General features: G+C 35.5%; 4 protein-coding genes across 4 annotated transcripts; 2 read left to right on the top strand and 2 right to left on the bottom strand.

The window, feature by feature from the left end:
* The first annotated feature begins 10 nt into the window (after positions 1-10).
* LOC141345820 (cAMP-regulated D2 protein) lies at positions 11-8499 on the top strand. The gene is made up of 8 exons (XM_073850741.1): positions 11-1007; positions 3424-3625; positions 3709-3842; positions 3923-4050; positions 4641-4759; positions 5813-5953; positions 6873-7045; positions 7154-8499. The coding sequence occupies exons 1-8, from the start codon at positions 372-374 to the stop codon at positions 7598-7600; spliced, it is 1980 nt and encodes a 659-aa protein (XP_073706842.1). The 5' UTR covers positions 11-371; the 3' UTR covers positions 7601-8499.
* Positions 8500-8674: 175 nt separating this feature from the next.
* On the bottom strand, positions 8675-12788 carry bbs10 (Bardet-Biedl syndrome 10). The gene is made up of 2 exons (XM_073850955.1): positions 12601-12788; positions 8675-10594 (listed from the first exon to the last, which is right to left on the bottom strand). Exons 1-2 carry the CDS (start codon positions 12786-12788, stop codon positions 9055-9057), a joined length of 1728 nt encoding a protein of 575 aa, XP_073707056.1. The 3' UTR covers positions 8675-9054.
* Positions 12789-15419: 2631 nt separating this feature from the next.
* Positions 15420-20808, top strand: syt1b (synaptotagmin Ib). The gene is made up of 8 exons (XM_073850602.1): positions 15420-15606; positions 15691-15866; positions 17653-17766; positions 17939-18106; positions 18254-18421; positions 19495-19612; positions 19719-19852; positions 19927-20808. The coding sequence occupies exons 1-8, from the start codon at positions 15420-15422 to the stop codon at positions 20128-20130; spliced, it is 1269 nt and encodes a 422-aa protein (XP_073706703.1). The 3' UTR covers positions 20131-20808.
* Positions 20809-20947: 139 nt separating this feature from the next.
* Positions 20948-27808, bottom strand: tmem253 (transmembrane protein 253). The gene is made up of 7 exons (XM_073850603.1): positions 27701-27808; positions 27328-27492; positions 23271-23381; positions 23083-23139; positions 22685-22792; positions 22448-22594; positions 20948-21324 (listed from the first exon to the last, which is right to left on the bottom strand). The coding sequence occupies exons 1-7, from the start codon at positions 27716-27718 to the stop codon at positions 21271-21273; spliced, it is 660 nt and encodes a 219-aa protein (XP_073706704.1). The 5' UTR covers positions 27719-27808; the 3' UTR covers positions 20948-21270.

Genomic DNA, 27808 nt, shown 5'->3' with positions numbered 1-27808 from the left:
ATTGCAGTTTCGTGACCTCTTTTCCCGCCTGTAATCTTATTTGTTTCACAATAGCTTCCTTGTAAATGAGTGTATGAGAGAGACTGAATGTAATGTTTGTGAATGCGGGCCAATCTCATTCGTGTCACGCGAATTTCAACAGACGCCCAAGACAGAGTCTGATTCCTATACACTCTTAAAATCGCTGTTTGTGGACTGAAGACAAATGACAGTTTCTTGACAGATTTTACAAGACTTTTACAAGACTAAACTTTCTACAAGCATCTATTTGTGGATCTAGGCAGCTGACATTCTTCTGTTAAAGTGAGTGTGACTAATTAACTCTATTCTGATTGACTCTGTGGATCTACTTTTGGGTTTGAAAAGCCATCATGGTGTCTACTATATTGGTTGTGGTCATGTTACTTTCAATGATGGCGATTGTGAGAGGAAAACCAGAAAGCGAAACTCAACAAACTGGTACTCGGACTATGATGTTTAACATCCCAAACGCTGAACATATTGAGAGCTTGGATGATGTTTTTCCAGATGAGTCTTTGAACTTGCTCAAGAGTCTAGAGTTGTATGCTAGTGCTGATGATTTTTCAAGAAACGCTGTGGCTGAATCCACCGATACACATTCAGTAGCTGATTCCATAACAACCAGAACTGAATGTAATGAAATTAATTGTGAAGATGATAATATTGTACACAAGGAGCCTGAGATGGATGAGAACTTGAATAAGGTGGGATTTGATGGTGAATGCATAACCTCGTCTGATGGTTTGGATGATACCTCTAGTGAAAATCCAGTGGTCATCACACACCTCGGGCGAGTTCGTGGCCTTACTTTGGATAAAGCTCGTGCGTTTTATGGGATTCCATATGCAGACCCTCCTGTGGGGGACAAACGCTGGGCTCCTCCATCACCTGTGACACCTTGGTCGTCCACATATGATGCCACATTTCCCCGTCCTGCTTGCATGCAGGTGTGTGCTGTTGAGTTCTCACAGATGTGTCCTCCTAAGGTATGAAACACTTTGATCATGACACACATTTGCAAATCAAAACAGTGCATTTAGACATTTATAGTATGTATTACGTCCATATCCTATCATGTTATGAAGGCTGGAGCAACAATAAATTATTCAGTGTAACAGATGGTCAAATTTAAGGTTAGAGGTTTTTCAAAGCTGTTAATCTTAATAATGTAATTTGCCCTGTTGTTTGTACTATATGGACATATATTGTAAAGAGACCCAGATATTAGCTGTTTTAAATTGGGCCTATTAGTAACTACCCAGTAATTATCTAGCAATACCCTAATAATGCAATGCTAAGAAAGACTCACACACTTTATCAACCTCCTAGCAATGCTCTGGTAACCACCTAGCAACAATCTAGAAACCAAATAGCAACACATTAAGAAACACTAAGGCCGCGATCACACCGAACGCGTTTTTGCAGTTGGAGGCGCATCTTTTGAATGGTTTTCTGTTGGCAGTGAGCTTTCTGCGCGCTGTTTATGCGCCCCGGTGCCTCGCGCTTTCGCTGCCTGCTGCGCCTCGCATTTAGAGCGCTCGCGCTATAATCCTTTGATTTGACTGACAGGACAGCTGTTTTGGTCGTCGCTAAGCAACATTAAAAAAAAACGCAGCACACTGCTCTTTTATTAAAAGTCACCAAAAAAGGCAGTGCTGTGCGCCTCGCGTTTTTAGAACTAAAAGACGCTTTCGGTGTGATCGGGGCCTAAGAACACTTTGTCAACCTCTTAGTAATGTCCTGGCAGCTACCTAGCAACACTCTAGAAACCGCATAGCAACAGGCTAAGAAATGCTCAGAGCCATAGAGAAAGAAAGTTTCTCTATGGCTCTGAAAATGCTAAGAATACTCCAGTAACCACATAGCAACACCCTGGCAACCACCAAGCAACACTCTAGATACCACGTAGCAACACATTAAGAAACACTAAGAACACTTTGTCAACCTCTCAGTAACGTCCTGGCAGCTACCTAGCAACACTCTAGAAATCACATATCAACACACTAAGAAACACTCAGAACACTCCAGCAAGCACACAGCAATAACCTTGCAACCACCTAGCAACACTCAACATACCACATAGCAACACACTAAGAAATGCTAAGAACACTTGAGCAACCACATAGCAACACCCTGGCAACCATCTAGCAACACTTCAGTAACCATATAGCAACACACTAAGAAACACTCAGAACACTTCAGTAACCACATAGCAACACCCTGGCAACCATCTAGCAACACTTCAGTAACCATATAGCAACACACTAAGAAACACTCAGAACACTTCAATAACCACATAGCAACACCCTGGCAACTACCTAACAACACACTAAGAAACACTATGAACACTCCGGCAACCACATACTGTAGCAACACTCCAGCAACCACCAATAACGCTCTAGAAACCACATAGAAACACACGAAAAACTAAGAAATGCTAAGAACACTCCAGCAACCACACAGCAACACTCTGGTAACCACCTAATAACGCTCTAGAAACCACATAGCAGGACTCTAAGAAATGCTAAGAACACTCCAGCAACCACACAGCAACACCCTGGTAACCACCTAATAACGCTCTAGAAACCACATAGCAGGACTCTAAGAAATGCTAAGAACACTTCAGCAACCATATAGTAACACCATGGCAACACACTAAGAAACACTTCGAACACTACAGCAACCGCATTCTGTAGCAACACTCCAGCAACCACCTAACAACGCTCTAGAAACCACATAGCAACACACTAAGAAACGCTAAGAACACTCCAGCAACCACACAGCAACACCCTGGCAACTACCTAACAATACACTAAGAAACATTATAAACACTCCAGCAACCACATACTGTAGCAACACCCTGGCAAACACCTAACAACCCTCCAGAAACCACATAGGAACACACTAAGAAATGCTAAGAGCACTCCAGCAACCACACAGCAACACCCTGGCAACCACCTAACAACACTCTAGAAACCACATAGCAACACACAAAAAAACACTAAGAAAACTCTAGCAAGCACATAGCAACACCCTGGCAACCTCCTAGAAACTACACTTCATCATGCTAAAACACTTAGAATACTTTACCAACCAAATAGTAACACCCTGGCAGCCACCTAGCACCACCTTAGCAACCACATTAGACCATGCTAAGAAAGATCCAGAACACTTTAACAACTGCATAGCAACACCCTGGCAACCACATAGCTGTATGAAAAGAAACACTAGAAGAACCACATAGCAACACACTGACAACCAATACCATAGCAAAAACAATGCAACATTACATCAAAGACTCAGAACACACTAGCAATTGCATAGCAACACCCTAGCAACCACACAGAAAGTCACCTTATCATCTTAGAAAACTTTAGCAACCAAATGTATGCCTTTGCACAGGTTAGCGAGGACTGCCTGTATCTAAACGTCTTTGTTCCCGTGAGCGTCAACCTGTCGTTGCCAATAGCAACACCCCTGCCAGTGATGGTGTGGATTCACGGCGGTGACTTCATCGCTGGCTCTGCCTCCAAACCCCTATATGACGGCCGCTTCATCAGCAACTATAGCAACACAGTGGTTGTAAACATGGAGTATCGTCTCGGTTAGTCAATCTCATTTTCCATATTGGGGTACATGATGGAATCTGACTGAACAAACTCCTAAGATGTTGTGGTCAATTTTTAGGAGCGTTTGGCTTCTTAGTCACAGGCAAAGATCCCGAGAGCTCCGCAGTGGGGAATTATGGGATTCTAGACCAGCAGGCAGCACTGTGCTGGGTCCAAGAAAACATTGCAGCTTTTGGAGGGGACCCAAAAAAGGTATCACGGCGCACAGGGGTGGATGAATGACGACAGTATGGACAGTATCTAATTAGAGTATATTACATTTGTGTGTGTAGGTTACTCTGTTTGGCGAGAGCGCTGGAGCCCAATCCGTATGTCTTCATCTGATGATGCAGAGCAGCGAGTCGCTGTTTAGATATGCAGCCATACAGAGTTCACCATTCTCTGTGCCACTGAAAACCAGGTAAAAAACACATAAAACACTCTTAAACTCAGTCCTAAAACTTGGTGGCCAATATATTTGACATTTAAATCTTGCTAATAAACATTTAACGCATATGAATAAAAAGTAAAATACTTCATTTTGCTTCTACTGAACTATTTTTATATGTTTTTATAAATATTTTCCACACCTCATCTGCCATTATGGCTCAGTGCGGTGCATTCTGGGATTGCCCATTCTGTGAAGAAAAAATACAGTGTCACTTTATCTGAGTGGGTGCGGCCATTTGTAAATTTAATAGGTCTGGCTTCCACTGTCATCTGCTTCCAGCTATTTTTAGCTGTACAAAACGCTCGGTTTGCTGCTTGATATTGCAAACTGGTGTGTCTTACCATATTATTTTAATGCATTATCTCAATTATGAACACTCTGGTTTGTAGTGCAAACAGATTTAGCATTTGCTGCACTTTGTTATTCTTCTCCTTAATTTCACACTGGGGCTAATGAACCGTCTCGCACATTCACAGAAAATGGCTTACTTCCACATTGAAAAATAAGCTGAATAAGAAATCACGTTTAAGTTAATGATGATGGTGCTTATTATGTTTTAGATGGGATGCTATGCAACTTGGCTGGGATTTTGCTAAACTGACTAACTGCTCAGTATTTGATCTGCCTTGTCTGCGTTCTCTCGGCTCACATGACGTGCTCAACGCCCAGGTTAAATCAGGTACATAATCACATCAGTGTTATTGATAACAAAACCAAAATATATATATATATTTTCATTAAATAAAATAAAGCTAAAGTAAAATAAAATATAAATATTAGATGAAAATGAATAATTATTTGATGTACTAAAATAACTAAAACTGCAATAAAAACTATAGATACACTACCAATCAAGTTTTTGTAAAGTCTCTTCTGTTTACCAAGCCTGCATTTATTTGATACAAAAGCAGTACATTTTTGAAATATTTTTACTGTTTAGAATAACTGCTTTTTGATAAAGACATTTACAATCTTACAAAATATTTCTCAGCTGTTTTTAACATAATAATAATTGTTTTTGAGCAGCAAATCAGATTATTAGAATGATTTCTGAAGGATTATGCGACTGAAGTAATGATGCCAAAAATTCAGCTTTGAAATCACAGGAATAAATGACATATTCTTATAGAAATTTTTAATAGTAATTTTTTTTTTTTTTTTATTGTTTTTGCTGTACTTTGGATCAAATAAATGCTGGCTTGTTGAGCAGAAGAGACTTATTAAAACAAAAACAACAAAAAAAAACATTAAAAATCGTACTGTTCAAATACTTTTGACTGGTAGTATATATTTAAAAATAATAAAAATGTCAGAAACATTACTTACATTTTGACTAAATGAAACTAATTAAAATTAAATAAAACATTCAAAATATTACTAAAAACTACGATAGTATCTCAATAATAATCAAATGAATTGAAAACAAAAAAAAACAAGAAATATACAATCTAAAAACTACAAATGACCAAAGCATAAAATTACTAAAAAGTACTACTAAATAAATAAATATGAATACATATGATGAATGATAAATACGGCAAATGATTTTGTTATGTGAACAAAAAAGCATTCAGTTTGAAAAAGGTCAAATATATAATTTAGAGAACAACTAATAAAAATAACTGCTGAATGATGCAGTTAGCAAGATTCCAGAGAGCCATAATAAACACATATATCAGATATAAACATCATGTACAAACACTGAAATGAATCTAATTCTGTCCTTTTGAAGGTTCTAAGATCATCAACCCATTTCGTTTCCTGGAGGTCTTTGAGACATGGGGGCCGTTCATTGACGAAGAGCTGATCCGGGAACAGCCAATCAAAGCCTTCCAAACAGGCCACTGGCAGAGTTACAAGCCTGTTATTTTCGGTTAGTGCTCGAACAACAACAACATCAGCATATTCTGGGTTAAACATTAGCTTAGCTGTCACATGTTGTTGATTACCAGAGAACATAATTGCTGTGGAATGAATTTAACCAAGGCTTACTTTTTATTTAAAGAATAGTGCACCCAGAAATGAATGTACTCACACTCAGGCCATCAGAGATGTAGATGAGTTTGTTTCTTCATCAGAACAGATTTGGAGAATTTTAACATTACATGACTCGCTCACCAATGGATCCTCTGTAGTGAATGGGTGCCGTCAGACTGAGAGTGCAAACAGCTGATAAAAAAAAAATCCACAAGTAATCCATAAGTCCACCAGTTTACATCGTATGAAATGAAAAGATGCGTGTTTGTAAAAAACAAATCAATAGGACATTTTTAACTTCAAACCATTGCTTCTGGCTAAAATATGAAACCGCTATAATATTGCTTTCTTCAGTGAGAAGTCGTCTCGTCTGAATTGGGAGAGTAATATGCACTGACCAAGCACTGTTTACAAGTGGAAATAGTTCAAAACAGTTCTAAACAAATGGACTTTTTCACTGGAGGAAGAGTTATTATGGATTATGGACTCATACTTTGGCCAGAAGTGGTGGTTTAAAGTTAAAACGTCTTATGCATTTCGCTTTACAACACATTAACTGAAGTCTTTTGGATTATTGTGATGCTTTTATCAGCTGTTTGGACTCTCATTCTGACGGCACCCATTCACTCCACTGATCCAGTGATGTAATGCTATATTTCTCCAATCAAGCTCTGATGAAGAAACACACTCAACTACATCTTGTATGGCTTGATGGTCAGTATATGTTTACCAAAAGTTCATTTTTTGGGACCTGGAATATTCTTTAAGGTTAGTATTGTTTACCTCTGTGAGTTTTCGTCTGGTCTGTCCTGTAGGTACAAACTCTGAAGAAGGCGTCACCTTTGTGTACAACGTTTTCAACCAGTCCTTATCAATGCTGAAATGTGTGCTCTACACTGCTGCCATTTTTAAGCAACATGCGCTTAAAATTCTGCACAAATACATTCCTTTCTACCGAAACCAGGACAGAAGAGTGATGCTTTCACAAGTAAGACATCAGCATCATTTAGATAAACAACTGTAAGACAAACAGCAAGATATAAAGGTTAGGCATTATGTGTTCTTACACTTCTTTTAAAATTGTATTGTTTTGCAGATTGTCACAGATTACATTTTTCTGTGTCCGACTCGATGTGCTGCTAATTCTGGAGTCGGTGGAGCCGTTTGGCTGTATGTATTCGACCATGCTCCATCTGATCACAACATATGGACAGGACGTCCGTATTGCTACAATCATACCTGCCATGGGGCGGAGCTTCCCTTTCTATTTGACTCCGCCCCCAGCACTAACTTCACACTTACACCCCAAGAGACCATCCTTGCGAATCAGATGGCATGTTACTGGGGAGCGTTTGCCCACATGGGGGACCCAAACTCTCGAAGTGAACAGACGCACTTCTGTGCACAACAGAGGTTACCTGTTTGGCCACGGTACACGGCTACTGAGGGCTGGCCCATCCTGAATCTGACTCTACAGTTACACCCACAGCATGGGGACAGGGACCATTTTTGTGACTTCTGGGATCGGCTGGACATCTATTGAGGGGAGGAGATTGAGCTGGAGGAAAGACATGCAGGATTAGGGCGCTAACAAATTTGATGAAATCTTTGCTGTTCATTAACGATTCAGCTTTTTAAAAAATTGAATTTAAATTCTTTATTCAAATCTAATCTTTATATGTGACCCTGGACCACAAAACCAGTCTTAAGTAGCAGTCTTAAGTACATTGTATAAATCAAAATTATCGATTTTTCTTTTATGCCAAAAATCATTAGGATATTAAGTAAATATTATGTTCCATGAAGATATTTTGTAAATTTCCTACTGCAAATATATCTAAACTTATTTTTTGATTAGTAATATGCGTTGCTAAGAACTTCATTTGGACACCTTAAAAAGTGATTTTCTCAATATTTTTTTTGCACCCTTAGATTCCACTTTTTTAAATAGTAAATCGGTCAAATATTGTGCTATCCTTAAAAAAATTCACCTTTATGACTGGTTTTGTGGTCCAGGATAACATATATAACCAGTGACTAGGCCAAAATATTAACAAAATATTTTTTTAAGTATATTACTATTCAAAAGTTAGAGGTTGGTCATTTTTTTCATGTTCTTGAAATAAGAACATTTATTTAATTACAAATCGAGTAAAAACAGTAATATTCTGAAATATTACTACAACAAAAAAAAATCTGTTTTATATTTTAAAAATGTTCTGCGAAGCTGGATTTTCAGAATCATTACTCCAGTCTTCAGTGTTAAAGAAACATTTCTTACTATTATCAATGTTAAAAACAGGTGCTCTGCTTAATATTTTTGTTGAAACCGTATTTTGTAATGAACAGAAATGTCAAAAGAACAGCATTTATTAGAAATAGAAATCTTTTGTAACATCATAATTGTATTTACTGTATTTTTTGATCACTTTAATGCATCCTTGCTGAATAAAATTATTTCATAAAAAAATATCTGACCCCAAACTTTTATTTACTTACTAAAAACATCAACAGACAACAGTGGTTTTCGGATTTTTTTGAAAAACTAATTAAAATGTTAACTTTATATTACAAATATTCCTTCTATTTTTTTCTAGAAAATAAAGGTGTTACAAAAATTACTGAATTTTATACAAATAAATAAATGAATAAATATTACATAATAAAGATATTTGGACTTAATGCCTTAATATAGTTGCACTATATAATAAAATATCAAAGCAAGTGGCATTTATTAAAAAATAAATTAAAGGAAAAAGATAAGCAGGCTTTAAATGTAGTTATGACCATGATGAACTACACTTAGTTCTCTCTACTTCTTTGAAAAAAGTAAATCAGATATTTTCTTGTCAATTAAAAAGTAATGCGTTACTTTACTAGTTACTTGGAAAAAGTAATATTACACAACTTGTGTTACTTGTAATGCGTTACCCCCAACACTGGATCAGAGGTCTCTGTGTATGAGAAGCCTGTAGCAGGTGACTAAATATTACATACTTATGCATCTGTTGACTGAGTGGAGTTTGAACACTCCGGCTGCTCTTCCTCATCGTCCTCATCGTGTGTTTGAAGGCCGGTGTGTAATGAAGAGCGTGTGTGTAAAATAGCCCCTACACATAAGAGTCTATGCAAACACTGCAACACCGAAACAACCAGCTGCTTCTTTCCACTGACCGACTCAAGACCCAGTGCAGACCTCTCACTCAACCCGAACCCAAACTTCAACTCAGGCATTTCTGACTCTCGCTCTTTGGTCTTGTCCCACTGTTTCAGATCATCCAAAAAACGTATCTGGATATTCAGAAACCGTCTGTGATTGTGAGCATACAAAGTTCTAGGTAAACACAACAAAGCCTCCGCCAGGAGTCTACAGCTCTCTGAATCACAAGAGTTGCGTTCATTCAACAAATAGTAATGTAGCAAGAACTCAAACGTGCCGCCAACGGGAATCACTCCACCTGCTCGTATAATTCCACCCCATAGGTCTTGCGAAGAAAGCACGCTTTGTGATTGGTCTGAACACTTGTTCGCCAGGGTCTGACAGAAGCGTTCAGACAGATGTTGGAGCATTGCAAATACACCTTGGCTCACGCACACAGTCTGGTCAAGCAATCCTGGCGCTGGTGCACACAGAACAAGCGTGTGCATGTTTGAAAACGTTCCTAGGCAGGCATAGCGATGCCCACCCAATTGCACACGTCTGCAGCACTTAAGCATCACAAGGTGTTGAAGCGGTGGATGAGAGAGTGATTCTGCAGTGCTGATGTTTGAAAGAAACTCCAGCTGGGGCGAATCGACACACTCAAGTAGAGAAACATGGTTTAGGCGAGCCCATTGCAACACCCTTTCCGGCTGCTTCACGGTAGAAAGAATGACACGCACTTCTAAGTTCAATAAACTTGCTAACTTTTGCTTCATTATGCTCTCCGTGCGATGCAGATAGTCCTTTTGAATGCATACGGATATGTTTTCACCTACAGCTCCAAAACTCTCATATAAAATGAGTGCTTTTATTGGTCCTTCCAGTTCAGTCCACACTGACCAATCACGAGGCACAACCAGGCCTTCACTCACCTCTGAGCAGCCAATAGGAAGTCCTGTCACGGTTGTATGTAGAAAAGAGAAGTTTGAATGTATGAAAGAAATTGTTTCTACTGCGTTTTGATCTTGATTGACTTTGTGGTAGAACTCACACAGGACTCGTTTCAGTACATCCGCCTGGCCGATCCCCACTCTTCCAGAAATATACCCGCCGATCAACAAATCAAGAATGCTGCCCTCCAGTTTGTAACTATGGCGACTACAGTACAATGAGGCATATGGGGTGATTTTGTGTGTTGTGACATCTTCCAATTCCGTCCTGCTCAAAGCCATCAGGCGATTAGCAAGATTTCGAAGCCAAGGGGTGCTCCAAGATCTTTTGGGATGCATGTGTGAGTCTTGGATTCCTCGTAACAGAGCGGCCAGCAGGAGAATGAATGATTTTGTGCCGTCTCCAGTAGCTTTAGCATGTGCACACACACAATCCAACACCATCCTAGAAGAAAGATGACAAATGCTAAATAAATCCACAAAATTTTCATGTAAAAGGACTTCATAGAAAGAAATCCTAAAAAATGTCCTATTTTAAAATATGAATATATATACCTCACAGATATTGATTTTCATTTAGCCTACTAGACTTTGCCTAAAATCCTTTATTTAAAATATTTTTAGAACTATATACAGTCAAACCAAAATATATTCAGACACCTTTAACATTTCTCACATTATCAGTTTATTCGCTATTGTTTCGAAAATGGTAATAAAACATGACAAGAATTCAGAGTTAAACTACGTCAGAACAAATTCATCTTGGTAATGTCATATAACTTTGATAGAAAATTATGTTATAAAACATGGTTAGGTCAAAGTGTCAAATCAAAATTTTGGTCCCAAATTTTAATCAATTTTACTGGTAGTCCACTGTATGAAAAATTTTGAGTATAATATGTCACAGTTTACTTTATTTTGCCATCCTCACTTACACAAATTAACTATAGTGTCCTGCACTTACTAGAAAAAAATACCAAAAAATTATACTGGGTGCATAATTTTTGGTTTCACTGTACATTTACGACATATTTATACACATATATACTGTACATTTACAACATATTTATACACATATATACTGTACATTTACGACATATTTATACACATATATACTGTACATTTACAACATATTTATACACATATATACTGTACATTTACGACATATTTATACACATATATACAGTAATGTTCAAAGCAAAAGAAAAAAAATCTATTCAGCAAAAAAGGATGCTATAAATTATAGAAGCCACTAAATAAAAACTAAATGTAATTGTGACCATTTATCTCACAATTCTGACTTTTTTTCTCGCAATTTTGAGTTTACATCTCGCAATTCTGACTTTTTTTCTCAGAATTGCATTATACAAATTCGCAATTCTGACTTTTTTCTCAGAATTGCAAGATCTAAACTCGCAAATTTAACTTTTTTTCAGAATTGTGTGATATAAACTCACAATTGTGAGTTATAAAGTCATAAATGCATAAACTCGCAATTGTGAGTTATAAAGATATAAACTCACAATTCTGAGAACATATGTCTTTTTCCCCCTCAAAACTGGACTTTGTACCTCGCAGTTATTTTTTTATATCTCAAGATTCTGAGAAAAAAAGTCAGAATTACAAGATATAAACTCGCAATTGCGAGAAGTTTTTGTGAGTTGTGAGTTTGTTTCGTTTTTATCTCAATTTATTTCTCGCAATTCTGACTTTATAACTTGAAATTGCAAGTTTATGTCAGGCAATTCAGAGAAAAATTTATATATATATATATATATATATATATATATATATATATATATATATATATATATATATATATATATATATATAGTTTGTATCACGCAGTTCTGAGAAAAAAAAGACAGAATTGTGAGTTTGTATCTCGCAACTCTGAGTTACATATATATATCTCACAATTCTGAGAAAAAAGTCTGAACTGTGAGATAAAAAGTCACACTAATATTTTTAAAAAATGTATTCAGTGGCAGAAACGGGCTTCCATAATACATTGATCAGTAGTCATATGTAAAGATTTTTACATTGTTACAAAAAAAACCTATTTAAAATAAATTCTGTTGTTTTGAACTTCAAAAAAATCCTGAAATCACGGTTTCCACAAAATATGAAGCTCTTGAGCAGATAATCAGCATATTTTAATAATTTCTGAAAGATCATGTGACAATGAAGACTGGAGTAAATGATGCTGAAAATTCAGCTTTCCATCACACAAATAAATTACATTTTAAAATATATTACAACAGAAAACGGGTATTTTAAATTGCAATAATATTTCACAATATTACTGTATTTTTACTAAAAAAAATTGCAGCCTTGGGAAGTAAAAAAGAATCATAAGGTGTGGTTTGCTAAATTATATTCCAGTCTAGCAGTTGAGCAATACATATGTATAGAACCTTTTATTCGTAAAATAATAAGTAGTGTGGATACCTGGCCATAGGGTGCTGCAGATGTAGTGTGCTAAGAAGGCGTTGTCCATGTCTGGTGATGAGAGTTTCTCCTGTGTCTCGTGTAAACAGCACACTTCCACCGTCTGGACCGAGACAACGGCGGACTACACACTCCAGAGCTCCAACCACACTGACACACACCTGCAGAGACACACACTCCTCCTGCATCTACACACACAAAAAGATAAAGCCCATTCAAGAGAAGCCCATCAACAATATATGAGGACAAACGCACTAAAAATAAATCATATTTCTAATGAACAAGCAAACTTGTGTGCATTCATCTAAATAGTGGGACTTTTCTGATCCAGTCAGATGCATATGACAACGGTGATGTTCGTGACTATAAATATACAGCTGGGTATAACGTTACAGAAGAAACAGAAAAACATGAACATAACGAACTGAACTAAAAAAAAACTCCATACAACCCAACAAAACTGTTTAAAATGATCTCGAAACGATAACAACCTTCTAATCTGTTAAACATCCTCAAGCTTCATGCAGTATCCAGGCGACGCTCTTCTTCTACCATCTGTTTTTCACTTCAAGTAAACTTAAAGAAATATACTGACGCCTACCGGACAGAGGTGGAGGTGATTTGTATTAATAATACAAGTATTAATAATATATGAAATAAATATTTAATACATCTTCCAATATCTTTTCATAGAAAAGCTTTGATACGTTCGATAAAAAAGGTGCATTTCATAATTTAGGCTTCAATAAAATCTGCCAAATAAAAAGAAAAAGGTTAAATAACCTTTAAAATATTTACTGCCGTGTTTATAATTGTGATATATACCCTTAAATGAAACTTTTTAGGGTTTTAAAATGATACGTAATATTATATATATATATTATGTATAATGCATATAGGCATTTTATTTTATAATGCATTAGATAAGATAAAGATATTTTTGTTACAGAAATTATACATTAAATATAAATTATATTTATTATATAAATTATATATAATACGGTTCTACAAACAATAGTGTGCAAAAAATTTAAAATATGAGCCAAATATATTAAAGATGAGCTTTCATTATATTCTTTGAATGTAAACAGTAAGATTTTTTCTCTCTTCTGCTCACCAAGCCTGCATTTATTTGATCCAAAGTAAAGCAAAATCAGTACATTTTTTTGAAAATAACTGTTTTCTATTTTGAATATATTTGAAAATTGTATTTATTCCTGTGATCAAAGCTAAATTTTCAGTATCGTTTCTCCAGTCTTCAGTGTCACATGATTTTCTGTTCAAGAAACATTTTTATTATTATTATTATTATCAATATTTAAAACAGTTGAGGAAAAAAAATCTGGATTCTTTGATGAACAGAAAGATCGAAGATCAGCATTTATCTAAAAATAAAAAGCTTTTGTATCATTATACACTATAGTCAGTATAATTTTTTCTTTTTTGGGAAAGAAATTATAGAAATTATTACTTCTTTATTAAGCAAGGATGCTTTAAATTGATCGAAAGTGATAAAGACATTTATAATGTTAGAAAAGATTTCTATTTCAGGTAAATGCTGTTCTTCTGAACTTTCTATTCATCAAAGACACCTGAAAAAATTATACTCAGCTGTTTTTAACATAATAATAATAATAATGATAAATGTTTTGAGCAGAATATTAGAATGATTTCTGAAGGTTTATTACTTGTGTAATGATGCAAAAAAAACAGCTTTGAAATCACAGGAATTAATTACATTATTCAAAAATAATCAAATAGAAAAGTTATTTTAAATAGTACAAATATTTCTAAATGTTACAGTCAAATAAATGCATGCATGCTGAGCAGATGAGTCCACTTTACTAAAACATTAAAAATCTTACTTTTCAAAAACTTTTGACTGATAGTGTACAGTATGTCCCCCAAATATTTGACCTCTGTGACCTCTGTATTTCAAATAATTTCTACATCCTCATTAATCCTTCATCATAATATCCATATGGTTCCACCCACTGCTGCACGGCTTGCAATTGGATGCTTCTCAGTCAGTCTCTCTCTCTCTCTCTCACCCTTTCATTGTCTCTCTAGCAGCGTTAAACATCTTGATATTTTCTTTCTTTTAAAATAGTCTTCCCTGCAAGACACACATGACATCTTTCTCCCATTAAGTTAATTTTCTGTCTTTAATTTTCAGTTTTTCTTTATAGTAATTCAGATAACCTGCCTGTCGAGTGCGCTTACCAAATCAGAGCAGAAGGTAAGTTCTCTTTCTCCTCAAAAATAGTATGTGATTTTTTTACAGTCCTTATATTACATATATACCTAACAGTGAATGTTTATGTGAATACAAACACAAAGGTTATGCATGCATTTTAATGTTAACTGTATAATGCTTTGAATTAATATTTTTATGTATGCTTATGTATGCGGAGGTTTGCATTTGTTTTGGTGGTATTGTGTTTGTGTTGTGTATATACAGTATAAATGCATGTTTATGATTATTTGTGTTAGATATTCACATATAAGTTTGAGTCAGGGGTATCAGTGTATCTTAGAGGTATCAGTGTCACCGGCTTTGTGTCTCATTTCACTGTAAATAGAGAAAATCAATACATTCCTACTCAGCATTTCTCAAAATAATCCAAGGTTAAGGAGCATCATGTCACCTGCTGTGTGCGCTGAATGTGAACCTGCCTTTGCCTTTACACCTTATAATGAGCTGCTAGTGCGTCAGCATTACGCTCACTATCATCTGTGCAAATGCCAAAGGTCGTTAGAAAGTTCAAAACTTTATAAAGTCACATGCAACTCTTCAGATAATGCACTTTGTCCTCAGAATGCATGAAGGTGATGCTCTACTGGCTGGTCCTTCCTCATCTCCAGCATCTTCAGCACTGAATGGATCTAAGATACCTGGACCTACGAGTTCTCCACCCACGGCTGGTCATCCTCAAACTACAACCGCAGAGAGTTTAGCTCATAGCATCAGAAGCAAGTTTCTGAATGAGCTTCATAAAGTCCCATGTGAGTACACAGGCTCTTTCACACACAAACACTCACTCACCTGTGTATTTATTGTTGTTTCTGTGTGATTGTGTGTTGTTTCAGTACCATCCTGGGCTGTGGTGGCCCTCAGTTTCCTCATAGTCCTTATCACACTCAGCTGTTGCCTGTGTTTCTGCAAGAAGATGATATTTAAGAAGAAAAAAGACAAGAGTGGGAAAGACAAAAATGAAAAGAACAGCATTAACCTGTCAAACGTGAAAGAGGACAGCACAAAACAGGTGCAAATGATTAGACAAATTCATAATTCATTCGAATTCATACGTGTTTAGTGTCTTGATATGTAGTATATAACCAGTCATAAGGGTCAGTTTTTGGAAATTGAGATTTATACATCATCTGAATAAATAAGCTTTCTATTGATGTATGGTTTGTTAGGATATGACAATATTTGGCCAAAATACAACTATTTGAAAATCAGGAATTTGAGGTTGCAAAAAAATCTAAATATTGAGAAAATCACCTTTAAAGTTGTCCAACGAAGTTCTTAGCAATGCATATAACTAATAAAAAATTAAGTTTTGATATGTTTACAGTAGAAAATTTACAAAATATCTTCATGGAACATGATATTTACTTAATATTCTAATGATTTTTGGCATTAAATTTTTTTTTTATAATTTTGAACCATACAACGTATTGTTGGCTATTGCTGCAAATATACCTGTGCGACTTACGACTGGTTTTGTGGTCCGCGTTCACAATTAGAATGTATACAAATACATTTTAGAATAGATCTAAATAAATTTACAAATAAAATTGAGATGTGCAAATAAAATGGGCAGAAAAAGAGATTTAACACACTAAAAAGTCAAAAATGATTAAATGCTTGTGAAGGATTCTATAGTAAAAATGTTAATAATAAATTATATATCATAAAGAATATATAAAATATATACTTTGTATATATAATTTAACACATTGTATTTTTTAGAACATATTTACAATTTATTATTAATTTATTATAACACATTTAAATAGAATAGTATATTAGAGTCTAATTTCACCTATTCATGTCCCAGTCATATTTTCATGGTTAAATAAGCATTAGTTAGTGTTTTTAAGCATTTTACATTTATTCCAAAATAACCCAAGGCAGTAACAGTTGTAACAACAGGTTTTATTTGTGAAAATATGTTCAGCTATTCTTTTTAATACATAACTTTCAGCTATTTTTCAGTTTGCTAAATACTGGTCTCAGACACTGAGATTTGCCTCAAATTTCACCAAGCTGACTACTCACCAAAAACTGGCCATTTTAAGTCTTATCTTGAAGTACAAAGTGATATATCCAAGTAAGTGACTTGTTTACTTACTTTTTAAATTACTTTTCCCATTACTTTATGGTTCATTCTGACTGATTCGCAAACGCGCACGTAAACAAGAGGCGGGATTTATAGCAGAACCAATCACAGCCGAGCATAAACCGTCATATCCAATCATATCGCGCTTTAAAGAGTCTGTTAAAAATCAATGGGCTCAGGAAGCGAGAGAGTCGTGTACTCCCGCTGCTTGTGTCGCTGTTTGTTTCTAATAAAAAAAAAGAGTGATTTATACAATTTTTAATGTATATTTTGTAATATTTTTCTTATCCAATATTTTATATTAATATTGAAATTCTATATATATGACCCTGGACCACAAAACCAGTCATAAGGGTATTTTTTATTTTTATTTATGCCTGTTCTATGCCTGAAAGCTAAATAAATAAGTTCGTCAGGATAAACATTGAGTAAATCGCCTTTAAAGTTGTCCAATGAAGTTCCTATAAATGCACATTAGCCTACTAATCAGAAATTATGTTTTGATATATTTAAGGTAGGAAATTTAGAAAATGTCTTCATGGAACATCCTAATTATTTTTGGCATAAAAGAAATCATTTTGACCCATAGAGTGTATTTTTGGCTATTGCTACAAATATACCCATGCTGGTTTTGTTGTCTAGGGTCACATATGTTGGTGGATGTATTCATTGCAATAACTGCATTTGGATGATGTATTTACAGACTGTTCTTCACGGCAATGATTCTGACCCCAAAGAAGAGGACTCTGAGTCTAAAGAGGCTGCAAAACTTGGAAAACTTCACTATACCCTTGACTACAACTTCACTGACAGTGCGGTATGAATACAAATCAGCGACCAGCGTTAATTCAGTCAGCAATATCCATATTAACAAGTGAAACAGAGGTTTTATCAGCAGGGGGCTTTTATTGTAATGTCAGACTGGAGAACTTAATTTCAAAATTAAATTATGAATCATTTGGATGAATATGATTTTCTTTCTTGTTCAGTTAATTGTAGGTGTGATTGAGGCAGAAGGCCTTGCTGCTATGGATATGAGTGGCACTTCGGATCCGTATGTGAAAGTCTACCTCCTTCCTGACAAGAAGAAAAAGTTTGAGACCAAAGTTCACCGCAAAACACTCGATCCAACTTTTAACGAGCACTTCACCTTTAAGGTACATCTTAAAAGCCACTTGACTAAAAATTCTTTGTGACAGGAATGTTTTAGAGGTCACAGCATAGGCCTACATATGGGACAATAATGCATACAATTGCATTAAATTAGTGTCAAATATATACGAGGCTCTGTATTCTGTCTTCAGGTTCCATATGCAGAGCTTGGAGGAAAGACGCTGGTCATGACAGTGTACGACTTTGACCGTTTCTCCAAACACGATGCTATTGGGGATGTGAGGATGCAGATGAATAAGGTGGACTTTAGTTATCTTACAGATGAGTGGAGAGATCTGCAGAAAGCTGAGAAAGAGGAGGTACGAGCAAATAAGTGAATCTTGAATACATGGAGGCCCCAGCCCAAAATTAGTTTTTTTTTTTAGTTTGAATCTGAATTGATTATCATTATTTCAGTCACATTATCCTTTAGAAAGCATTCTAATATTCTGATTCGCTGCTTTTATTATTATCTGATTCAAAACATTTATTATGGTGAAATCTTTCAGGTTTTTTGATGAATAGAAAGTTCAGAACAGCATTTATCTGAAATAGAAATCTTTTGTAACATTATAAATGTCTTTATCATCACTTGTTAAATAAAAAGTAGTAATTTCTCTAATAAATACATAAATAAATAAATAAAAAATCATACTGACTAGTATAGTGTATAATTACACTTATAGCTACATAAGCATAGTTACAAAAGCTTTTAATCTCAGATAAAAGCTGATCTTTAGATCTTTCTATTCATCAAAGAATCCTGAAAAGAAATGCACTTAACTGTTTTAAATATTGATGATAATAATAATAATAAAATATAATAATAATAATAATAATAAGATCATGTGACACTGAAGACTGGATAAATGATGCTGAAAATTTAGCTTTGATCACAGGAATAAATTACATTTGAAAATATATTCAAATAGAAAACCATTATATTAAACAGTAAAAATATTTCAAAATTTGACTGTTTTTGCTGTACTTTGGATCAAATAAATGCAGGCTTGGTGAGCAGAAGAGACTTCTTCAAAATACATAAAAAATCTTACTGTTCAAAAACTTTTGACTGGTAGTGTATGTAAAATAAAAACTTTTTTTTTTTTTTTACTTTGCATATATGGGTAATTCCTACAAAAATTTGTTAACATTTTTAAATATATTAAAAAATGTAGTTTCCATAAAAATAAAATATACTTATTTTTCTATATGCATCCCATTTACATTCTCAATTTCCAAATTTAAATATGAATTAAAACCTTACATCTGCTAGTGACTTTGACACGGTTTCTAAAGTCAAATCTTTAGTTTGATTCTTTGGCTTTTGAGTTGTGTTGATTTCAGGAAAAAGAGTGAAATAATACCTGACTTTTCACTGTTGACTCAACAGCATGAGCGGTTAGGTGATATTTGCTTGTCTCTGCGCTATGTGCCAACTGCTGGAAAGCTGACTGTTGTGGTTCTGGAAGCCAAAAACCTCAAAAAAATGGATGTGGGTGGTCTCTCAGGTACGTGGAAAAATGACCTATTATATACAGACACATTTCAAAATACAGATCTGAAATGTCATTACCCCTATTTTACCAATTCTGACATTATTTATCTGTTCTACAGACCCATATGTAAAAATCCACCTGATGCAGAACGGCAAAAGGCAGAAGAAAAAGAAAACCACAATTAAGAAGAACACACTGAACCCGTATTACAATGAATCATTTAGCTTCGAAGTGCCATCTGAGCAGATTCAGGTTGAGTCTAATTTCTGTTCATTTCAGAAACTGAACACATTAATGGTTCTTGACTATATTTTCTGTCTTTATAGAAAGTGCAGGTTGTGGTGACAGTTCTGGATTATGACAAAATTGGGAAGAATGATGCCATTGGAAAGCTTTTCCTCGGACTGAACAGCACAGGAACGGAGCAACGCCATTGGTCAGATATGTTAGCCAACCCAAGAAGACCTATCGCCCAATGGCACGCCCTTAAACCTGAAGAAGATGTGGATGCTGAACTGACAAAGAAATGAAGCTGTGTGTGTATGTGTGTGGCCATTTGTATACTTACATTTTTAGTGGTTTGCTTTCATTTGTGGAGTTTGTGTGTGTACATGTATGCATGTTTGTGTATGTGGGGAAAGTCTGAGATAGATCTGATAAAATCTCATCTCATTCAGCCACAGTGATAATCAGAACCACATTAATTTTCAGTATGTTGTGTGCAACATGTACAAAGATACATTAAATAATGTATTAACGGATTAAGACTGTGTTAGACATGAAATAGCATTTACAATGCAGCTTTTGTAATAATAACATATTCCCGAGTAAAACAGAATATTCATGAGGAAATAATGTAAACAAGGACCAAATCCATTCATAGTTGATTAGTGAATAGTAGGTTATGACATTATTGGTTGATATTATTTTACATAAGTTGATAAAGTTATTACATTTGAATTATGTAATTTGCACAATTTTCTTTTTAAAATAATATCCACTTATAAATTGTGCACAAGAACCTTAAAGGGACAGTTCACCCAAAAATGAAAAATGAGTCATTATTTACTCACCCCCTAGTGGTTTTAAACCTGTATGAGTTTCTTTCTTATGCTAAACACAAAAGAAAATATTTTGGTAACCAGACAGTTGCTGGTACCCATTGACTTCCATATTATGGGGGAAAAAAAGTATGTAAGTCAATGGCTTTTGGTTACCAACATTCATAAGAATATCAGGATTTTTATTCTTGGGTAAACTATCCCTTTAATAACTGTTAAGAAAGTAAACATTGTTGTCTTCACAAAGTCGACAATATGATTTTAGCAATGGCACAACAGACGCATCTTAAGACACAATTTAATAACCACATATAATTGTACATAAATATATAAATATGCAAAATCATTGATGGGGTCCATGTGGTCCTTACAAATTACATGCATATGTATTGAATGTATATAAATTACACATTACATGTAACTTATATTGTTTGGGATTTTCACAAATGGCAATAGGTAGTGTATATCTATCCAGATTTTTGCATTATCACTGTTATTTGTCATTGTAAACTTGGGGGTAATGCTTAAAAATGTATTTATTCTCTTGATAAAATAAAAACAAGCAAGTCATTTGTTTGCATAAGTTTCCTGGTTTCACACAGCGGGCGTTCAAAGGCTGAACTGTTCATTTTCCAGAAGTGGTTCTGCATGTTCATCTGAGTGCTAAGACAAAAAGAAATCAGATTTAACTGTATTATATTAACTACAGTTAAAGTAAAAAAATAATTAAATACACCTTGCAGAATCTGTTAATGTTCATTTTTAAACCAATATAAGAGGGATTGTACAAAATGCACGTTGTTATTAATTTAGTATTGACCTGAATAAGATTTTTCACATAAAATATGATTATATTGAACAAGAGAAAATAATAGCTGAATTTATAAAAATGACCCTGTTCAAAAGTTTACATCCCCTTGATTCTTAATACTGTGTTGTTACCTGAATGATCCACAGCTGTTTGTTTTTTTTGTTTAGTGATAGTCGTTCATGAGTCCCTTGTTTGTTCTGAACAGTTAAACTGCCCGCTGTTCTTCAGAAAAATCCTTCAGGTCCTACAAAAAACCCTTTCCAGCAATGACTGTATGATTTTGAGATCCATCTTTTCACACTGAGGACAACTGAGGGACTCATATGCAACTATTACAGAAGGTTCAAATGCTCACTGATGCTTCAGAAGGAAAAACGATGCATTAAGAGCTGGGGGTGAAAACTTTTGAACAGACTGAAGATGTGTACCGTTTTTTCATATTTTTCATTTAGTACTGCCCTTAACTGTTCAAAAACACAAAAATGCTGAAAAAACAATGAATTTGTGGGACCTGAAGGATTTTTCTGAAGAACTGCAGTTTAACTGTTCAGGACAAACAAGGGACTCATCAACAATTATCACTAAACAAAAAAAAAAAACAGCTGTGGATTATTTAGGTGACAACACAGTATTAAGATACAATATCAGCTAACTTCTGAATGGGGTCATTTTTATAAATTCTTTTTTTTTTCATTTCAATTTTTAATTCTGTGAACTATATGTAAACTTCTATGAGATATATCTTATTCAGGTCAAAATAATTTTGCTGATTCTGTTCTTGTTTTAAGCATACAGTTTTGATCTGTTTCTGAAAAAAAAAAAACTACTCTGGAAGATATTAATTTTATGCATTCAACATGTTCAAGACTTTCTATCATTTTAGGCCTTAATGTGTGAAAGACTTGGATTTTAAGACCCACAGAAACCCTGTATAAATATTACAATCATAATAGTTTGAATGTGTGAATGTTGTACCTGTATTACAGTGATGTAGTCCTGTCTATAGAGGCCGCTGTAGGACTTCATACCTTTCCAAATTAGAAAGAGCATGTATTTGGCTGCTAAAATACACTGGAGGATGGACACGAAACCACTGCCCTTCAGCACATACACACCAATGCGCTAAGATAGACAAAGAAAGAGATCATGAACTCATTTCATTGGTAAATTCTAGTAGGAGAATTTTGAGAGGCAATGTCTCTGTACACACACCTGCTGAGGGGTAGCTTTTTCCATTTGTGAGGATTTGACAAAGAAGGTGATAAAAGAACAAACTCCAAACAGTAGGTTGAAGATATTCAGGCCCATCAGAGTCATGACCTACAACAACAGAGATCTCAACTTACTCAAACATGCACACAAGAAGCCTTATATCATGTAATTAAATATAATGCAAAGATTATACAAAAACATTTGTCCTAAACTTCATGATAGACATTTGATTCAGACACAAATATCTAAATTTCATTGCATTAAACAAAATATCAAACCAAGTGACATTTATTTCAAAGTAAGGCAGTACAAATACATTTTTCAAGTGGAGTATCTCTTCGAAATATGAAATATGAAATATGTATCAAGGTTATAAAAAAGACATTAAAAAAGCTTACTTTAAATTTTTTGGGTTTCCTTTGTAAGTCAATTGCGAGTGACCCGGTGGCTATATACTGAGACATAAAGATACATATATTAAAGAAAACAACCAATTAATAATTACTGTAGCATGTCAGACTGATCATTGCTTTGTTCTGATATACTGTCAAATTTGGAAACCAGAAATGTTAACTGGAGCACTTACACATAGGCCGCACCATATCGGAGCTGTCATAGACGCAGAACAGCTGAAAGTCAAACAAGTGTAAGAGAAAGTGCAGAGAATGCAGAAGGCAGCACAGAAAATCTGAACAATCTGAAAGAGAAAGAGAAAAGAGGGACAAAATCAAGAATTTGACTACAGTATATGGGTCATTCTACACAATGCTGTCCCACAACCAGGCGTGGCCCTAACCAATTTGGCGCCCTAGGCAAGATTTCAGGTGGCGCCCTGTTGCATCGCACTAACAATTGTGTTAGTTTTAATTTAGTTTCTATTTTGTGAACACATTTCTATTTAGATGAGATTTGATGAGATTGCTCTACAATAGACATCAGTGTTTATATCCAAACTATGGCCTTTAATCAGACTATTGCTGTGATAATATGAATGACTGTTTTTGAAAAGACGGTTTGTGAAGCTGTTTTTTACATAAACATGATGGCTGCTCTCTCTGTCAGCAGCAGTGCAAATACAGATTTGAATGTTCCGGACTTTTTCAAAGGTTTAATAGACATGGGGAATCGTTGTCATTTAGAAATGAGATCGCTTGGGTGTTTAAATCTCTATACTTTAAAGATTAATCAGGTCTAGTATATTGGTTTGATCGCTTGTGTTACATAAAAAAATAAATAATTTTGCCTAAAACTGATGCAGTAGCCAGATTTAATGCAGGTGCTGTTCAGGTCGCTGTCTTTATTTTTCCGCCATGGGATGAGAACATAATGATTACGAAAACGATTATTTATTTTGGATAATTATTATTTTATTTCAGTTAGTTTTTAATATTCCAATAAAAGTTGTTAGTTTCGTTTCGTTGTAGTTTTTCATTTATTTTGACGTTTTTATTTTATTTCAGTTTACGAAAATGTTTTCTGACCAGTAGTTTTCGTCTTAGTTTTAGTTTTCATTTATGAAAATAACCTTGTTGACATCATCTTTACCGTAACATTACTTCTGTCTTTGTCGCGTTTTTCCTCCTCTTCTTTTCTTTTTTTCCTCCCCTGGGCACCAGACAGTTTGGGACGTTTTGACATGTTGAGCTTGTTGACCCATCAAAAAACGACCACCGTGTAGCAGGTAAAGTCTGATTATTCGGAAGAGGGGGGGCATCTTAGGCAAGTAGGCTATATTATTATTATTATTATTACTACTACTACTACTACTTAGTAGGCTTTGCTATGCAGTTAAATTAATGTGGGCTTGTTCTTTTCTGAAGTCATAATACCAACTAGTTTTAAGAATAGTGGAAGTTACACTTTTTTCTTCCTCCATTTCTGGCGCCCCCTGGATGTACGGCGCCCTTAGCATTTGCCTATTCTGCCTATGCCAGGGGCCGGCCCTGCCCACAACCAAAAAACAGATTTAAAAACCATTTAAGTACTTAAATCTTAGATATTTACTAAGATCCCTTTATTATCTATTGAAACCCACAATAATATTTAAAATATTAGTAAGCTGGCATCAAAAGTGAGTACACCCTAAGTGTCAATATTTTGTGTTAGCACCATTGTTATCTGACACTGCTTTATTCATCCTGGTCATGGAATTGACCAGAGCTGCACAGGTTGTTGCTGGGATTCTCTTCCACTCCTTACAGAGCTGCTGGACGTTAGACACATGGTGCTTTTCCACCATTTGCTTGAGGATGCCCCACAGGTGGTTAATAGGGTTCAGGTCTGGAGACATACTTGGCCACCCCATCACCTTCACCTTCAGCTTCCTCAGCAAGGCAGTAGTCATTTTGGTGGTGTGTTTGGGGTCGTTATCATGTTTGAAAACTGCCATTTGGCGTAGTTTCTGGAGGGAAGGCATCATGTTCTACCCTGGAAATCCAGAGGTCTCGCGAGAGCACAATTTGAATTGTCTCTGCAAGACACTCTGGCATCGAGCAATGATGCAGGTTACTGCAATACGTAAGCAATTGTGGGAACCAATCAAATCGGTGCATCTGATGTAGGCGGGACAGGGGCGAGCTAAGCTGATGATGACAGCACTGCGACGTCCGAATCATGTAGTAAACTTTAAAAGATCGCTGTCGCTACAGATGAACAACAAGTTGTTTGAAACGGCTTTGACCGCTACAATGAACGAGTTAGACTTGGCTTTCCATATAAAAGAGGAACAGAAAACCGAAAACTCGAATCGTTCCTTTGCAAGAAGGACGTTTTTGCTGTTTTGCCGACTGGATACGGCAAGAGTTTAATCTATAAGTTCACGAGTTCACGCTTACATATAATTAGCCGGAGAATAGTAGTGCATGTTTGGCGTGCTCTCGGGAGTGGCCCGAACCCAGAGTACCCCCCAATAGGAGTAGCGAGAACTCGGAGTGATGAGATGGGGTGGTGGAGGTTTACTGATAAACCATCGAGTGAACTGAGGTGAGTCAGCTGTATTTAAACCTATGGCGCTGATTGACTTGTGATGTTTACGTTAAGCATCTGACGCGCTTCTCCCGAACTTTGTTAATGAAACATCATTTAGCTCTGCTGGTAGCTAAGCGTGTATTGTTGTGATTGGTCGTGGCGTTATCCAATTGCGTGCAGTTAGAGTTTCAAATGCATGCTTGGTGCCGCCCCTCGAGTTAGGCAGTTTTCATTGCTCGATCCCAGACCCTTAATCTTAATAGATTAGGGTCTGGATTTTTCCAGGCTAATCATGTTCTGCTTCAGAATGTAAAGTACATAATGGAATCCATGTTTCCCTTGATGAACTTCTGCTCCCCAGTACCAGCAGCATTCATGCAGCCCCAGAGCATTCATGCATACAGATGCATCTGTTTTTTGAAGCTAGGTTCTGCACTTGATGCACAGAACGAGTGCTCAACTTTGTTGATCGGGGCTTGCAAGGCCTGTTCCAAATGGAACCCAAAATCGGTTTCAGGGTGTTACTGAAGCTCTAATAGCCTTGGTCATCTTTGTGGAGAGCAACAATACTTATTCTCAAATCATCAGAGAGTTCTTTGCCATGAGATGCCATGTTGAACATCCAGTGGTCAGTATTAGAGAATTGTACTAAATGTTAACTGTTCTAATACGAGATACACAAGTTTGTATGGTCCTGTCAAGCAGACAAAAACATAAACATGATGAAGAGGAAATGTGGCTTTGCGTGGTTAAACAAAAATCTGCTGTTATCACTTGGGTGTACTCACTTTTGTTGCCAGCTATTTTGACAATAATGGCTGTATGTTGAGTTATTTTCAGAGGACAGTAAATCTATACTGCTATGCAAGCTGCACATTGACTACTCCAAAATATATCCGAGTTTCATTTCTATAGTATTTTCCCTTGAGAAGATATGCTAAAATGGTTGCTGAAATATGAGGGGTGTACTCACTTTTGTGAGATACTGTATAATATCATCATTTATTGGGTACTTTCAGTTGGGAGGTGGCTGTCCAAAACCCTAACCCCTAAATTTCAACTTGAAAATGATATTGAAATATTTTTAGTATTTTTTTCCATTGTTGTTTTAAAAAACATAAAAAATTGCCACTACCGAAACAGTCACGACCAAAACATGTCATCATTGTTTGGGTAGTGATAAAAGGGAACACAATTCTCATATTTGGGAACAACATTTTAGTACAGGTATGCACATTTTTTGCACATGTTTTAGTAGTGTTTTAGTATGGAAGCTAAAATTCTGTAATGTGATGCAAAAAATATTTACAATGTAGATATAAGCAAATCTTAATAGGTCATTATAACCCTTCTTATTAATTTATATATTACTGTGTTGTGGTAGTGACAAATTTAGGGAGAGGGCAAATATTCCAAAACTTTCTAAAAAAAAAAATACAATATGATAATTAACAACAATATTACTAGAAATGTGTACCTCAGATATTATACAATTTGCTTACACACAAATTAAAAAAAAAAAGTCTTACGGGTTTGAAACAACATAAGAGTGAGTAATTAATGACAGAATTTTCATTTTTTGGTGAACTATCCCTTTAAAGATGAACATATGCATTAAATAAATCCTAATTTTATTGAGATTATTGGGTGCTATGACTTAAACTAGATTTTGTTACCCCAGCCATGAGAAGGCGGGTGTTGACCACTGTCCCAAACCAGCGGACCAGTCTGTCTTCCATCGGTTCCACAGCTGTTGACTCGTCAGCTGGAACAGGGCTGGGCAAAGGCCGTTCCTTAAAAAACACCTGATGCAGCCCCTCCTGAAACATGTTCCGAGTCGTCTGGGGACAAAAGAAGTGACATCATGAATAAACATGACAACAAATGGACTTGATTTGGATTTGATTTTGAGTTTTTGTTGTGTAGTTCATCTGATTGGTTAATAAATACATAGACCGTAGTATTTACAATCATGCTTGATCTCTGACGATTTAATACATGACTACAGTTACTGTTATAGATATACGATTGAAGTAATGTATAACTTACCTCTGGAACCCCAGGCATTAGATAAGAAACACTTTTCTAAATCAGTGCAAAACAAGCCAGCAAGCATTCACATAAATGGATTCACTTCAAGACGAACATCCGTCTTCG

Source organism: Garra rufa, chromosome 11 (assembly GCF_049309525.1).
Source record: "Garra rufa chromosome 11, GarRuf1.0, whole genome shotgun sequence".
NCBI lineage: Eukaryota > Metazoa > Chordata > Actinopteri > Cypriniformes > Cyprinidae > Garra > Garra rufa.
Note: the sequence above shows the minus strand (reverse complement) of the source record. Positions and strands in the feature narration are given on the sequence as shown.

What these genes read in the sequence shown, in the direction of transcription:
- LOC141345820 (XM_073850741.1), top strand. Translation starts at nt 372, where the DNA reads ATGGTGTCTACTATATTGGTTGTGGTCATGTTACTTTCAATGATGGCG. An exon ending in CACAGATGTGTCCTCCTAAG is followed by an intron (nt 1,008 to 3,423) that starts GTATGAAACACT and finishes GCCTTTGCACAG; the next exon opens with GTTAGCGAGGACTGCCTGTA. An exon ending in TTGGAGGGGACCCAAAAAAG is followed by an intron (nt 3,843 to 3,922) that starts GTATCACGGCGC and finishes TTGTGTGTGTAG; the next exon opens with GTTACTCTGTTTGGCGAGAG.
- bbs10 (XM_073850955.1), bottom strand. Translation starts at nt 12,788, where the DNA reads ATGCAGGAGGAGTGTGTGTCTCTGCAGGTGTGTGTCAGTGTGGTTGGA. An exon ending in CTGCAGCACCCTATGGCCAG is followed by an intron (nt 10,595 to 12,600) that starts GTATCCACACTA and finishes TCTTTCTTCTAG; the next exon opens with GATGGTGTTGGATTGTGTGT.
- syt1b (XM_073850602.1), top strand. Translation starts at nt 15,420, where the DNA reads ATGCATGAAGGTGATGCTCTACTGGCTGGTCCTTCCTCATCTCCAGCA. An exon ending in TGAGCTTCATAAAGTCCCAT is followed by an intron (nt 15,607 to 15,690) that starts GTGAGTACACAG and finishes GTGTTGTTTCAG; the next exon opens with TACCATCCTGGGCTGTGGTG. An exon ending in GGATGTGGGTGGTCTCTCAG is followed by an intron (nt 19,613 to 19,718) that starts GTACGTGGAAAA and finishes TCTGTTCTACAG; the next exon opens with ACCCATATGTAAAAATCCAC.
- tmem253 (XM_073850603.1), bottom strand. An exon ending in GGAAACCCAAAAAATTTAAA is followed by an intron (nt 22,793 to 23,082) that starts GTAAGCTTTTTT and finishes CTGTTGTTGTAG; the next exon opens with GTCATGACTCTGATGGGCCT. An exon ending in ACTACATCACTGTAATACAG is followed by an intron (nt 21,325 to 22,447) that starts GTACAACATTCA and finishes TTTTTGTCTTAG; the next exon opens with CACTCAGATGAACATGCAGA.